Source organism: Ricinus communis, chromosome 5 (genome assembly GCF_019578655.1).
Source record: "Ricinus communis isolate WT05 ecotype wild-type chromosome 5, ASM1957865v1, whole genome shotgun sequence".
Taxonomy (NCBI): Eukaryota; Viridiplantae; Streptophyta; class Magnoliopsida; order Malpighiales; family Euphorbiaceae; genus Ricinus; species Ricinus communis.
Window position 1 is genome coordinate 24584222 of NC_063260.1, and position 15499 is coordinate 24599720.

Below are 15499 nucleotides of genomic sequence, written 5' to 3' on the forward strand. Positions count from 1 at the left end.
TCCAATATAGTGAATATATAGAAATTCTGCTGCAATATTTTAAATAGTAATAAAAGGAATTCAATGGTAGTTAAACAAAATGTAAAATTATGTACAAATTCAAGATTCAAGTCCTAATGAAACTACTAATTTTTGAAATTCTGGAAGATAGAAAAAATGAATCCGAATTTATGTAGTAATATTAATGTATATGTTAGGGAATATATTATTTATGAATGTGAATATTTACGAATGTATAATCACTGTATAATTACTTATTTACTCAGGAAAAAAATAAAATCAGATATACCCAACCGTTTGCTTTGGTCTCACCGTCGGGGGATTAAGGGGAAAAAGAAAAAAAAAACACAACAAAACAACCTAATAATCCGTTTCTCCCAATTTCCCTCTCTCTTTACCTGATTATTAAATATTATAAATCAAGTTTGTTGCCTTATTCTCTAATTTTACCCTCTCTCGTTCTTTCTTGAAAGATTATACGAGTTGTTGTTTAAAAACCTTTTTAGCGATCAAAAGAATTCTTCCATGGAAATGGCTTCAGCTTCTTCATCGTCGCCGACGACCACCGAAGAACAGAATCAACAACAACAACAACTACAACAAGCGGCGGCAGTTAAAGAGAAAGAGAAAGAGAAAGAGAAAGAGTGCGTTCATAAAACGAAAACGATACAGTTTTTAGGCCGCACTGCTCCTATCGTTTTGCAGAACGACAATGGACCTTGTCCTCTCCTCGCTATTTGTAATAATCTCTCTCTAATGCTTTTTCCCCCTCGTTCTTTACGGAAATGAGATTTTGAATGTTAGGTTTTTGCAGATGTTGTTTTAATGCGTGTAGTTATTGGTGGCCTAATTTTGATTTATGAAATTACTTGATTGATTAATTTTGGTAAAAAGATTGTTTACTCTGAACTCGTCAATTGACTTTTCTTGATTTATGTCTCCATATCTTTAGGTTTTGAGTTAATGATTGTTGTTAAAATTAAATAATGATTCTGAAGGCATAAAAAAGGTGGATTAGTTATTCAAATTAAATATTTTAAAATGGAGAAACTTAAAGAGAAAGTTTGATCAAAATTCCTGTTCATGGCTTGTGTTTGTTCATATAGGTTCTTGATTCTCTTGTCGTTAGGATGATAAGTGATAATAGATAACACATTGTAAGACATTCTTGCTAATACTAGAATTTAGCATTTTGTGTTAGATTGTTACATAGGTTTTACTTTGCCAAGGCTACATGGTTAGATGAGAATCTCTTCTGTTGTAAGGGTTAATATTTTGGCACCAAGAAATTAGATGGTCAATTTCGTAACCATAGGACACATTTGATTGGACTATGTGCTTAATAATGATAGGGTCACTTTTCTATTTCTTGTTGACCAGTGAAGTGGCTTTGTTACTGAATAGTTTCTTGTACGGTTATCTGTCTTTGTTATTGAATAGTTTCTTGCACGGTTATTTGTCTTAGGATTAAAAATGTTGTGTAAGTTATAATTGAAGTGGAAAGATTATGCTACAAGAAGGAATTTGTTAATTATTAAAAAACTCTTTACTTTTGGTTAAGTGAAGAGAAAGTGACTCTTGAATCTAATGTCAGATTCATCTTTTTGGTATTTGGAATAAGTGATATTGACTAGGTTGTATAGAAGTATTATATATGTGAATTTATCTTTTTTCTTCATTTTCTTTTTATGCCCTTTTTTTTGAAGCTTGTAAACTGAAGTTTTAGCTATCTTTGATTGTCAATATCTGCAATAGGTAATATTCTTCTGCTGAGGAACAATTTAAATTTGAGCCCAGATATTGCTGAAGTTTCACAGGAGAAACTGTTATCACTGGTTGCAGAACATTTGATTGATTCCAACAGTAATGTAAATGTAATGACTGAATACTTCCCTTTTTTGGCTGCATCAGGAATTATATTTTTGTTGGTATAAGTTAATCTGCAATTACTGTTATACAGAATAAAGATGCAGGCTATGTTGAAAATCAACAGCAGAATATTGCAGATGCCATTGATTTGCTTCCGCGTCTTGCAACTGGAATTGATGTAAATATAAAGTTTAGGAGGTTGTACTTTCTCCTTCCTTCCCTCTCTCTCTCTCTCTCTCTAGACACACACAAATGCTTCTTTCTTACTCTAAACATGTATGGAACGTGCAGGATAGATGATTTCGAGTTTACCCCGGAATGTGCCATATTTGATCTTCTTGACATTCCTTTATATCATGGTTGGATAGTTGATCCACAAGTATGCTTTTCCCACTCCTTGAATATACTTTTTGTATTTATTTAATAAGGCTCCAGTTACATACACCCTTTTGTTGTCATCACTTTCTAGTTGATTGGCTTGAATTTGGCATAGACATATGACAATCTTTTATAGTATTCCATATATGTTATGATGGCTCATTGTGTATTCTCATGTCAAGTTTCTTAGAGCTGGTAGTTCTTAACCTGGCCTAGGTAGGGAAAACTGAGGGAGTACAAGCTGTCTTGTTCTGTGTACTTGATGCTCTTATTCTCTCTTCTAGGTCATTTATAGATGGTTCTTATGTTTTCAATTTTTGTTATGGAAAACTCGTATTAGCTCCTCAAATCAAGCCATATTATCCGATGGCTTATATATATGAATCGACTCATCATCAGCACTTTCTTTGATTTGTATTTGGTAGTTGTTGTCTTTTGTATTTCTTGTTTATTGTTAGGTGCCAGATGTCTATTAAGGTTGTAGCTGGCAGACATGATAAATGACAATCAGTATCTGCTTATAACTTTGAAATTTAAAAACTTTTAAAATGATACTAGAAATGCTTAGAAATTTTTTGAAGTTCCCTTAGATGATTAAACTGGGATGGTACTGGGGGCATTTGGATGGGCTTGGTGCTTTTCTAGAGAATTAATGGTAAGAATATCCAAGTGCTGTTACAAAATGGTGGACTGTAAACGACAAAGCTACTTGTATTTTCCTAATATGAAAATGAACTGAATTACTGAAGTAGCCCAAGCAATGATCTTCAGGTGCTGGAATTGAAAAGAATTGAATATAGGGAGGAAGAAGCGCTGTTACAAAATGGAGGACTGTAAACGACAAAAGCTACTTGTATTTTCCTACTATGAAAATGAACTGGATTACTGAAGTAGCCCAACCAAAGATCCTCAGGTGGTGGAATTGAAAAGATTGAATATAGGGAGGAGTTGAGGCAGCCTCCCGTTTAAGGTTTAGAGGATAAAAACTAGGCTTGAAAAAAGGCGAGGTTTGACACAGTATTTGTAGAACTTTTGAAATCGTTTGGTTGAAAAACTACATATCTAAACTGACCTCTCCTTCTGCAGGTAGCATAGAAAAACAGGCATTCTGAATGTGTTATTTCCTCATTTCCAATCCTTTTTCTATTGTGAAAATCTGTGGTAGGATATTGCTTGCTCTGAAGGGAAAAAGATAGTTCTGGGTAGGGACTCAGGATAGACTGGGAGAGTTCAGATGAATATCGTCTTGTGTGATTCAAAAACAAGATATGATGGACTGAGTTTTTCTTAGTGGATGTCAATCATCTGGACACCAGTTGTTGGGAATGGCATCAATTGCTAATCCAGATTGTTGAAGTCAAATATTAACTGTGATCATTGATAATGAAATGAAATTTTCTGCTTTCCTTTTAGAATTTTGTAGGTTGATTACCAGAGAAAAAGAGAAGAATCCCTGAAAGATTAAACACTTGGCATGTTAATGATGGGTTATGGATTTACAACATTAATTTGTAATATGTCACAACTGAATTTTGTGAACCAATTGCTGTCAATGAATGTGTAGTTCCCCTTCAAATAAGTATTTCCATGGGAAGTATCTATCTAATGTTACTTGTTCTGTATGCCTATGTATGTCTAGAAATTGTATGTCACTACAACTTTTTTCAGCGTGTTCCGTTCTTGATCAGACCCATTTGGTGCTTGACCTTTTAATACAGTGGTTGCTATTTCATTACATGGAAATAGGCTTTAGGTGTGTTTTTTATCAGCCTTATAGTATTATATATATGAGTGTTTGATTAATTTTTTTCTGCAAGTTCAATGTTGCCATATCGCAATCTTGAAGAAAAAATATAAACTGCAGATAGGAGACCAAATCACTATATTACCCACTTAGGATGAAATGTCCCATTGGTATGCCCTGGATAGAGTTAAGGACTGACTATGGTACTGCATTGGGCACAGAAGATCCTTCCTAAATTATTTTGTTAGTTCTTTTGGCTTCTATGCAAACATAGATAGGATAACCATTGTTGTTTAGCTCTTAACTTTTATGTGTATTTCATGCCAGCGTGAAAACTCAGTTGTTTACTGATTACATGGTTGCCATATTTTATCTTTGCTATTATCTTTCCTCTCTTTCGGGTAGATGTTATTGATTTTTTTGTACCAGAGTTAGGATTGAGCATTTATAATTCATTTACAGTGTTCTAATACTTTTAGCAATGTTTGTCGGCCTTTGTTTTTTTTTTAATGATGCCTAATTCTAACAATTTTTTGTAATCTTGCTATTGGTACTAGTAAATATTGCACTGTTGATTTCAAATTGTGTTTGGCAGGTGTTTTAGTGCAATTATCAGCGCGTCACAATTGACATAAAATCTTCCTGGTTTTTTACTTCTATAGAAATTATGCAGTATTTGATTCTAATTTAGCTTCTATCAATTTCATTTATTCACCTGTACTAGGATTATGATACTGCTATTGCTATTGGGTCAAAGTCCTATAATGCTATTATGGGAGAGCTTGTTGCCCTTGAAACACAAGTCATGGAGGGTGAAAGTAAAAATAACGCTGAGGAAGATTCTGTTGATTTTGTTGCTGCTACTACTGCAACTTTGGGTGTTCCTTCTCCCTGTCTTTCCAAAACCAGATCTTTTGATGATTCTCCACATTCAGTCTCTGATAACCAAAGTTTAAGGAAAGGGGACCTAGAAGAAGAAGCAGAGCTGTTGATGGCCTTAAAATTATCAGAGGCTGAATTACCCACTTCTACGGGTAATATGCTAGTAGCTGATGTTAGCGAAGGAGTTCTATCTGCTGCTTCAGATAAACATACAAGTTCAAAGGAGTCGGTGCCTGTAAGTTCTGTAGATATGTTGAAGGGGCATGTAGGTACTGCTCATGGTGATACTGCTTTGAGCAATGATCATAATAATCTCAAATCTGTGGAAACTCTTCTCGGGGATATGACATGTTCTCCCTCAATGACTGATCTGAGCAAGCCTATGGAAACTCTTCCAGGGGAAATAACAGGTTCTCCCTCAAAGACGACTGATCAGAGTAACCTCCCTGATCTGTCAACTTATAAGGAATCCAGAGAACATAATGCTTCTACTGACATTGCTAAGAATTGTAATATTAAGATGTCAGTGCAGATTGAAGATACATTGACTCAATCAGAAAATTTTGTATTGGCAAATGAAGATGGTATTGTTTTTTCTCGAGGAGGTGAAATGGTTAAGAGTCCATTAGAGTCCATAGCTAATGTTCATGAAGCAGCAGATATTTCAAGTGGGCGTGATCCAGCAGAAGCATCAGGGTTATCTATGCCAAACCCAGATTCAGACTCGTCTAGTGGCAGACTGCAGAATGTGGATGTAACTGAAACGTTCACTTCTAGTGTTGATGGCAGCGAGCCCATTTATGAAGGAGAAGAATGCATCTTAGATTCAGGAACTGCAACTTTTGAAGATCGAGAGCCTATGTACGAAGGTGAGGTCATTCTTGCAGAACAAGCTGATAAAAGTGTGAGGTTGAAGGATGAAATCACTCCACAACAAGGTAATTAGCTTCATGTCATTGAAGTGTATCTATCATCCATCATTGATTGTAATGTGCTGATTGTATCTTTATGTTCGGTTGATGGTATGTTCTTTAATTCACTACAGGAGAGCTGATAAAGAACTTTTTGAAGAACAATGCTAGTCAGTTGACATTTTATGGGTATGTTGATCCACTGACTAACTATAGAATGTCTGAATTTGTTCTGTTATCTTTTTCCCCCCTTTTCTTTTCCCACTTCGTTCAGTGAATTTCATTGCTTAGTTGGTTTTATCTCTCTTTTATACCGGGTTTACATCTAATTCATTTAGGTTTGTTATTTCTTCAGTCTATTTTGCTTACAAGATGGGCTCAAAGAACGCGAGCTTTGCGTTTTTTTCCGCAACAATCACTTCAGCACAATGTTTAAGGTTAGTTATGAGTAAGGATGTGCTTTTGCAGTATAGCTGTCAACATTAGCAGTTCTGATTTGTCCACCATTTTTGTTGTTTCATTCAATTTGAAGAAGATTTAAGAAGTTTGAGCAATTTTTTGTTTTTCTAATTTTCAGTCATACAATATATTTACACTCATTTTACTTGCAGTATGATGGTGAGCTTTATCTTTTAGCTACAGACCAAGGTTATTTGAATCAGCCTGATTTGGTGTGGGAGAAACTAAATGAGGTAGGACTTTCTATTAGATCATTTCTTAGTGAGAAACATGCATTTTATGTTAGCAGAGGTTTTTGATTTTTGCTGCAAAATTAACAAAATAAATTAATTTCCATAGTAAACTAATATAGTTTAGCAAATTGCCTACAAATGGAAATATTACAACATGTTATATTTTCACTATTAAATCCAAAACATAATATGAATTAGTAATGTTTCTGTCTTCTTATTAATTATTCTAAACTTGTGCACTCAGACTAAAAAACACAAAATGCATTCATTGTGATATTTCATCAGTTCTCTAAGGATTCCTTACAAGAAGCAATTGAAATCTCAAGATAATTCTTCAGCCCTTAGTTATGATATATTGAATTGTTTGTTTTAGCATCACTTTGAAGCTTGGCTTCCTAATAATTTCCCTTTCTTCCTAGGTCAATGGCGATACATTGTTCATGACAGGCAACTTCAAAGAATTTAAGGTGGAAAATCAAGGGAATGATACATGGAATGAGCATAATGCTATGGCCAGTACTGCTGTGTGTATTTCATTTTGGTCCAGTGTGTTTATGAACTTTCCATATCTGTGCATACCATTAACTATATTTATATTGAATTTCTGTTTCTCAGGACTATATTGCCAGCTTTGATAATGCAGCACAAGCGGGTTTGGATATAAAGTAATTGTTTTGACTGTTTCTTTACTAATGCATAGATTTATTACTTTGTTGGAAAACATATTGTTTAAAAGGCCATCATTAAATTTTATTGGTCTCTACATGTAGCTTTAAATATCTTTCCATGTACTTTTTTACCATAATTTGCCTTGACTTTTCAAGATTCACATCTGTAAATGCATTGTTGTGGCAGCTCTGATCTGCAGCTAGCAATAGCTCTACAACAACAGGAGTTCGAGCAGCAGCAGCCACAACGCTCTAATGTACAGCAACCTGTTAGTGGCAATTCAAGACTGGTCACAGGTCCCCAGGTAGGCTGTAGTATATTACTCTTGGATGTTTGGATATTTTAGTGGTGCTTGAGATTGCTGATTACTGCTGCTAATTTTTTCTCCAATATTGTTCTGTGGGGCAATATGAGTTTTGCCTTGAGCTGATGTCTTATTAAAGAAATAAGAACATAGGATCTCCAGCCATCTTTCAGTTTGTGGTTGTGCATTAATACATTTGAGTCTTTGACTACCCAAAGAAAGAGGCCATTTCTATAAATTGCACTTGCAGAGTTACCACAGTTCTTGAAAGAGGTTGAAAGAATCAAAGAAGCAGTAAATAATTTCAAAATGCTTTAGGATTTAGATTAAGTTCTGGCATTGTAGTTGTGTACTCTCACATTGTTGTGAGTTACTCCCTTTTTCAGTCATCTGCTTGATTCCCTGGACTGGAGATAAGAATATAGATACTAAATGTCATAGTTTTCTCTCGTGCACGTTTTGTTTCTATCAGCATGCCCAAAAATTGAGGACATTAACAAGAAAGGGAATCTATTGCAGGTGCAAAGAAGCAGTGGGAAATATTCATCATCTTCCAGGCCTGAAGCAAAATCAAAGGATAAGTGTATTGTGATGTGAGTTTTGCTCTGAGCCCATCTTGGAAGTCTCTACTGTAAATGGTTTGTATCTTGGCTTCATTTTGTCGATGACATTAATAAACTTAGGCAATCGCACATGTGATCTAGATAAAGATTTCCGATTGTAAAAAGTATATAGTACCGTATCGTTAGACCCTTAACCGACCCCAAAAATTTTACCGTTAATTTTAACCCCTACCCATGTAAGATGCTCTAATTTTTTCGTTTCTTTTTTTCTTTTGGAATAATAGGCAGTAGATGGGTAGAGTTGTTGTAGTATTGCAATTAAGACAGGAAGATCAAAGGAGGTTGTAGTTTAGTGAAAGTGTGACTTGAAATCGCATGGGTAGGTCCATTTTGAAAGGCCAGTTAGGGCCTGTGATACTGATCTATATATATGCCTGTCAATGCAATATCTCCTGGCTTAGACCTAATCATGTCCTCATTGCACGCTTGAAAAGTTTTAGGGATGTTATCTTCTATTTCTGAATAGCGTTGTTTTGATGTTGATGTGGCTGAACAAATTGACAGTGGCAGTTAGGAAATGAAGCTATATGCCTCTGTCAAGTTGGTAACCTGTTCAACACGAATGAGTTTGTGTCACGTGGGTATCAATTCAAGAAGCCTTGGTCCACACTTTTAACTTTAAGAAACTTTCGGCAATTATTTTGACTTGCATTTACTGTTTTGGTCTGAAGGATGATTTTCATCTAGTTCTGGGTTTAGAATTAAACGTCAAAAAGTCCAAAGCAAAAAAAAAAAAAAAAAAAGAAGAAATTAAATAAACATTTGTCGTTTTGGTTGTGAGAGTTGAGGATAGACTAACGAGGATGCGAAACATGCAATGATACTAGTCGCTGCTTTCAAATCAGATAACAAAGTCTTATTTTTTATTTATTTATTTGTCGTGGTAGTAGGATCTTTCAGATCAAAGTTTCGTCGCTATGTTTCTGAACAATTCGTTTTGACGTCTTCAAAAACAAATGTCTCAATTTTGTCATGCATCTAAAACAAAAAGTCAAAACTGACTTCTAATAAGCTTGCATTTGTCCATCTAATGCATCAATATTGGTCAATAGATGAATAAATAATTAAGATATATTCTTCTATTTATTTTTTAGCTAATTAAACATTAAAAAAGAAATTTATAACTCTTTCATTTTCTCACTGACCAAATATGCAAGGAACAAGACATTTCTGTTTTGTCATTTTCCTCAATTCCTTTTCTAACGAACCAAACATTTATAATTCTATAATTCTTTTATTAACCAAGAAAATAAGCTCCACCAGTGGCGATAGCAGCACCACAAATAGCAAATCCATGAATAGTTATTACAATTTAGCATAGCCGGCTACTAGAACTTAAATAAATCTCACTAACGACACAACAATCGCAGTTGAAGCTCCACCATTGAAGCTTGCAGATTTTAAATGCTGTTGAAGCTGAAAAACATACAAAAGGAGCTACAAGTTTAGGAGCTTTCTCAATTTCGACGAGACACGTGTGATGGTTGCTAATAATTAAAAGTCTACACGAGTTGGAGGTTCGGAATCTACTATGTTGACTTTTCCTACCGGTGATTTGGGTTGCCTGAGTCACGGGTTCAAATTATATATAGATATTTATAGTAATTTTAATTATATATTTTTTTATATATAATATAGTAAAAATAAGTATTTATACGTCACTTAAATTTAATTATCTATTTTCAAGTAATATTAACCAAGAGAAAAAAATATAGAGAAAAAATACTTTAAAAAAAAACTTAATTAGACATGTTAATATCAAAGTCCAAAATTAAGATGCATGAACTGCTATTTATAAGATATGACCAAAAATTACAAAGTCTAAGAAACATTTTAGTCATTTTTTCCAATTATTATGATTTATATTAAGAGTTATTTATATAATAGTATTTGATGGAGATAAAGATATTTATATTATTATCTATTAGATAGATTTATATTGGGTATACTTATCTTTAAGGATACTTACATAGAGGAAGACTCTTATATATATATATATATATATATATATATATCTGCAAACCTAATTTTAGAAGAGTAAGAGAGCTCTCTTATTTGCTCTCTGCATTTGTCAACCATTATTTTCTCTATAGTTCTTCCATAAACATTTTAGTTTAGTTTTCATTACTCTTTTGAAGATCGAAGAAGTTTTTCAAAAAGTAGAGAGTGATGATCAATCATCTTACTATTTGAAGAAATTCTAGATCTAGAATGTGCTTTTACTTTGTTGTTATATATCTTTCTATTTAATACAACGATCATTGGGTCAAATATATTAGACTAGTTTTCATAAATGTTTAGTTTAACATTTTTACTTTTGTATGAATCTTATTATTTATTTATTTAATGAATAGTTTTTTTATTTTCATATCTTTATTAGTTTCAGTTATTATTGTTAGTTAACTACCAAATTAATTTAGCAATAGTAATTGTTATGAACATATTTAGGTTGAATGTATTACTTCAATCTATGTAGGCATAAGAAACTTTAGTTACATAATTAGTTTGAGTGACTAAAGAAAAAGATACATTACCATTTCATTTATTAGATCTAGGTTTAAAGTAAAACAAAGAGATTATTAAGTAAATGGCTAGCTAAATACTATTTTTAGTATATAGTTTTAGATCATAAGCATTTGCATTGTATATTTATTTATTATTTAGTTACTTTATTTTATGAATATTATTCTCTCAAAATACTGATTTAGAGTGTTTAGATTTACTTCTATTATTTTATGTTGATAATTAGTTTTTATAATAACCGCTTCATAGTTCCTTGAGAGATTCACCTTGTGATGAACTTATCCTTACTATAGACGGTTCGTGCAAGTACTGAGTTAGATCTATCAGTGAGTTTACGTTAGATTATAATTGAACATAGAGGAAAGAGTTGAATCTATGAAAAAAAAATTATATAAAAAAAAGAATATAATTTTATTATTTATTTTTAGCTCATATAACATTCTGGAAATGGAATAGGTGATTCGAGCAATATGGTTGGTGTTTCTTAATTTTTTTAAAAACATTCTTATAAGAATATTGTAAAATATGATTAGTAAATCAATTAATATTAGGGTTAGTTGTCCGAAGGAGAAGGAGAAGGAATGCGACAAAAGAAGAAAGAAAGAAGGGGAGGGGAAGAGAGAAAGAAAAGTCGGGAAATAAGTGATGGTGGGACTGAAAAGGACTAAACCAGTCGACCTTCCTTTTCTTTTTCTCTCTATGTACTTTGTTTGGGACCACTCTTCTCACATTAATTTATCTTTTAATTTGTTTTTATTAAGAAAAGGGAAATAAAAAAATATATATTGAGAAAAATAAATCTGTAAAGGGACCACGCTTAAGCTGTCTTATAATCTTAGGTTGTGGAAAGAGGACAAAGGCTACAGCTGTGACTGTGAGTGGGGGACCCTTTCCCCTTTTGTCTTCTCTCTCCAACGCCATTTTCCTCTTTCTTTCTTTTATATTATTATTTTCCCCTTTTTCTTGGGAATTACTGGCTCGCTCGCTCTTTTCTTTGCCTTGGATTTCCTGTTGTTTTCGTTTTGTAAAATCCCAGGTAATGTTGCTTTCGCTGTGTGAGGATGTAACCCTTATGTTTTCCATTCTTAATTCTAAGGAGATTGAAGTAAAAATCTAAAGTTGTTTATTACATTTTAAAGTATAAAAGACATATCAATAATATTTGAAATACAGAGAGATAATTTAGATAACCCATTAATATATAATGCACTAAGGATATTTTTAAAACACCTCAATTATATTATTTCCTTTGCTTTTCTTTGTTAGAAACCAGAAATGGAGATTTTATTAGTCACAATCTAAACAGTGAGTACAGTTGACTGCATTAGGCAATTGCTCACAGAGATTGCAAAGAATAAAGAAAAGAAAATCAGATAGAAAACTATTTACAGTTCCATCTACCTAATAAATTTGCTGCATTGGAATTGTTAGCATCTAAACTGTACACATTTTTCACTTTGAGGAAAATCTACCTGTCGGAGAACTGTCGAGACAGTCTCCATTTCTTTCCCAACAAAATTTCCAAATTTTCCTGTGTTTGGAATTTCTAAGCCAACAGAAAATATTTTTCTAATCAATAAGAAAATTTTATGTCTTTAAAAGAAAGTGATTTTCCATTTTAAAAATGAAAAAAAAAAAAAAAACATTTTTCTTTATAGTATACACTACTCTCATTCTCCTCTTTCGCCCTCATTCCTGACTCTCCAATGATTTTTATTATTACAGTTAATGATAGAAAAATTAGTTATTTCCTGAAAAGATTTCTGTTACAAATTTAATAAGATTTATTGTATAGAAATATACAATCAATTTTGTGACACCAAACATGGTTAAGAAGTGAGGTCAGTTCCCTATCCTGGGCCAAGCTCTTCAGCGGAGCCTGGGCTATCGTCTTACCTCAAGCCACAAAAACCAAAAAAAGAATTTTATACAGAATTTCGAAATTTTAAGCTTAAAATATAACGAAAATCATGTTTTTAATTTTTCTCTCTTTGCTCAAAATTCAAGATATCTCGTTGTTTTATGTTATTTCTACAGCCGTATGTAATTCTCGTCTGTAAATGCATGATACGCATAGGCTTTAGGTGTAATTTAAGTGATAAGAACATTTATTTAAAAAAATATATATTTTTTGATTTCAAATATTTTCATTTGCATTAAGTGATTTTTTTATATTTTTAGGATGAATATGAAAAAATTATTCAGATTGTATAATTCATACTCAGTTGAACTTCATAAATAAAAAAAGAAAAAAAAAAGATTTAGTTTAACTATTTATTTATTTATACATTTTTGAAGATGGAAGCGGTTGTATCCTATAAAATGGTAAGCCTTTCTTCTATTATTATCTCTGGTTAATTTGAGTATGAGGATGGTTTTGAACTCTCTTAAAAGTTAACTCTAATCATTTCAGGACATAAGTGGTGCATTGAGTTTGAAATAATGGAGGTTATGTTAGTTACATGTTCAGTTTGATGGTCCGATTATTAACTTCCTGTTCTTTAAATGTGTGAGTGAAGATTAAAGAATAAGAAATCCACTATTTCCTTAAAAATGAAGAAACATGGCAGAGGTGAGCAAGTCTTCCTCTACTGCGCCATCCTAATAACACTTATTTGATTTAATCTTTTTTAGATGGTGAGCGAGTGTTTCTTTTATTGTTCAGTCGGTCGATCCGTACAGGAAAAAGAATTGTTTTATTTTTCCTTGAAAATGTCCAATTTACCAATGAGATATAGAAAGGGTGTGTGGCCTTTTTTGTAATCAGCTAAGCGGAGGTGTCCGTAAGAAGACCCTTAGCAACTTGAGATTGCTGGTTAATTCACTTTCTGATTAATGATTCTATTAAGAAAAAACGTAATAACTTGTGATTTTACATAAATGGAAGGGAAGAAAGAGTGCAAGCAACAAGTCATGAAATTGAATATGTATGTTCTACAAATGGATCGCTACCTTTACAACTCTGAATTATGCAATTTCACAATACCCTTTCTTTTTCCCAACTCCACACGTTAAACTAATAGACCACATTACTACTAATTATTATCATTACAATCTCTCCATTCAAATTATCTATGAATAGTTTTCTTTTACATGAAAACTTCTGCCTATAATTAATAATATAATCATTGAATTACTACACACGATATACCACCATTTTTGCATAGTTTTAATAAGAATCCTACTTGCATCATCACCTTTTTCTTTTTCCCTTTAATTATTATCTTAAGCATCTCATATGATATGGCATATTCATAACCTTAGCACTAGACATTTGAAAATTTACAAGGAATTATTATTTTATATAAACAACAAAACTTAGAATATAGTTAATAAAATTATATCAGAGTTATTTAAAAAAAAAAAAAGTAGAACAAATTTGGTAGACAAAGTAGCATTTTTTATGAAAGATATTTCCTTCCTAGATTAAGTAGCATTTCCCACTAAAAAATATTTCTAAAGCTAAATTGTATTAATTGATTCTTCTACAGTTTCAGCCATGGATAATCACTAACTTTAACTTGCTAATATTGGGTAGAATAAGGGAGATTCAGATAATTTATAAATGAACTTGAAATATGTATGAATGATTTTTTTTTATATATATTTATGTCGAATTGGGATTAAATTTTTAGATTTATATGTTTAAATATTTGCGATACTTAATATTTTAGATATTTGATAATTAAATTTAGAGATTATCGTAACCACCACTCATTTACAAGTAAAATAAATAAATAAGAAGATTTCAATCTACAACCAAACATGACATCTTAACCACTAAGCCGTATTATAGACGTCATTTTAGAATTAAAACTTTTTACGATTTAAAATAAAATAAAATATCTTGATATAGAATACGAAATGAATTATAAATATAGGAATGATGAATTAATTAGACAGATATTATGAAGTAATTATAAAATGATGGAATAATTTTATCATTATATATATATATATATATATATATATATAATTAGAGTTTATGTGGTCCCTAGCTCCAAGAATTTTTTCTTATTTGTAATTCAACTAATTTAATTTTAATTTATCGGGACTGAAATTGGATCCATGGCCAGTAATTAGAGGCCTCATAATTCCGCAGAATGAAGACAAGATAACATAAACATAATTGTGGGTTACAATATTTTTAAAAGAATTTTGAAGATATAATGGTGAGTCCATTAATTATATAAAGAGATTGAAAAATTTTGTATTATATATGCATGCAAAGGGAGTTTTACGCAGTAGTTGATTAATATTATTAATTGTGAATGCGACTAATCAAACGGTTGAGATTATCGCATCACAGGTCATCTTCAAGCACCTCTTACAGTTGTTAACTATAGCAAACTAGTGGACCCCCACAACTTCTACACCAACACAATATAAATTTGGTGGTTAGTCATTTGTGTCTTAACAAATAGGTACCTTACAATCTCTTCTTGCCTTTAACTTAATAATAAAATAAATTATTTTAATATAAATAAATATTTAAATAAAAGGTAGAGAAGAAAGGAAGAAGAAGAAGAAGAAGAAGAAGTGAGAAAAGAATGCACCAGCAATGGAGGCTATCCACTGACAGCTCAACCATCTAGCCGACTTTCTTAAATAACAAAATAGAGATAATAATAATAATATTAAGGGGTTGGTGATTAAAGAGGATGCCTTTCCTAAAAAAAAAAAAAATAATTATTTAATGGGGCACACCCTATTTGGTTGGAAGATTGTCTCTTCTAAGTCTTATACTTCATTTTCTTGATGATATTCTTTGTCTATATGGACCTTTCTTTATATTTAATTTTACTTTATTTCATCTTACTAACTATTTCTATATTATTTACTTTTAATTAATGACTGGTTGTTTCAATTTCAAAATTTTTTTTTTATTTTTTATATATATATAA

General features: G+C 31.9%; 1 protein-coding gene across 2 annotated transcripts; it reads left to right on the plus strand.

The window, feature by feature from the left end:
• Window positions 1-222: 222 nt before the first annotated feature.
• On the plus strand, window positions 223-8479 carry LOC8272499 (ubiquitin carboxyl-terminal hydrolase MINDY-1). Of its 2 annotated transcripts, none has more exons than XM_048374113.1 (12): window positions 223-739; window positions 1756-1868; window positions 1961-2067; window positions 2161-2248; window positions 4716-5811; window positions 5919-5973; window positions 6140-6221; window positions 6396-6476; window positions 6896-7000; window positions 7092-7141; window positions 7332-7449; window positions 7969-8479. In XM_048374113.1, exons 1-12 carry the CDS (start codon window positions 526-528, stop codon window positions 8044-8046), a joined length of 2187 nt encoding a protein of 728 aa, XP_048230070.1. In that variant the 5' UTR covers window positions 223-525; the 3' UTR covers window positions 8047-8479. The 2 variants fall into 2 exon arrangements, with proteins under 2 accessions (XP_048230070.1, XP_002509683.1); XM_002509637.4 differs by having other exon boundaries at window positions 227-739; window positions 1756-1874.
• The last annotated feature ends 7020 nt before the right edge of the window (window positions 8480-15499 follow it).

Coding starts and splice junctions, on each gene's coding strand:
- LOC8272499 (XM_002509637.4), top strand. CDS start 526: ATGGAAATGGCTTCAGCTTCTTCATCGTCGCCGACGACCACCGAAGAA. Junction 5,974..6,139: donor AGTCAGTTGACATTTTATGG/GTATGTTGATCC, acceptor TTATTTCTTCAG/TCTATTTTGCTTACAAGATG. Junction 7,142..7,331: donor CAAGCGGGTTTGGATATAAA/GTAATTGTTTTG, acceptor TTGTTGTGGCAG/CTCTGATCTGCAGCTAGCAA.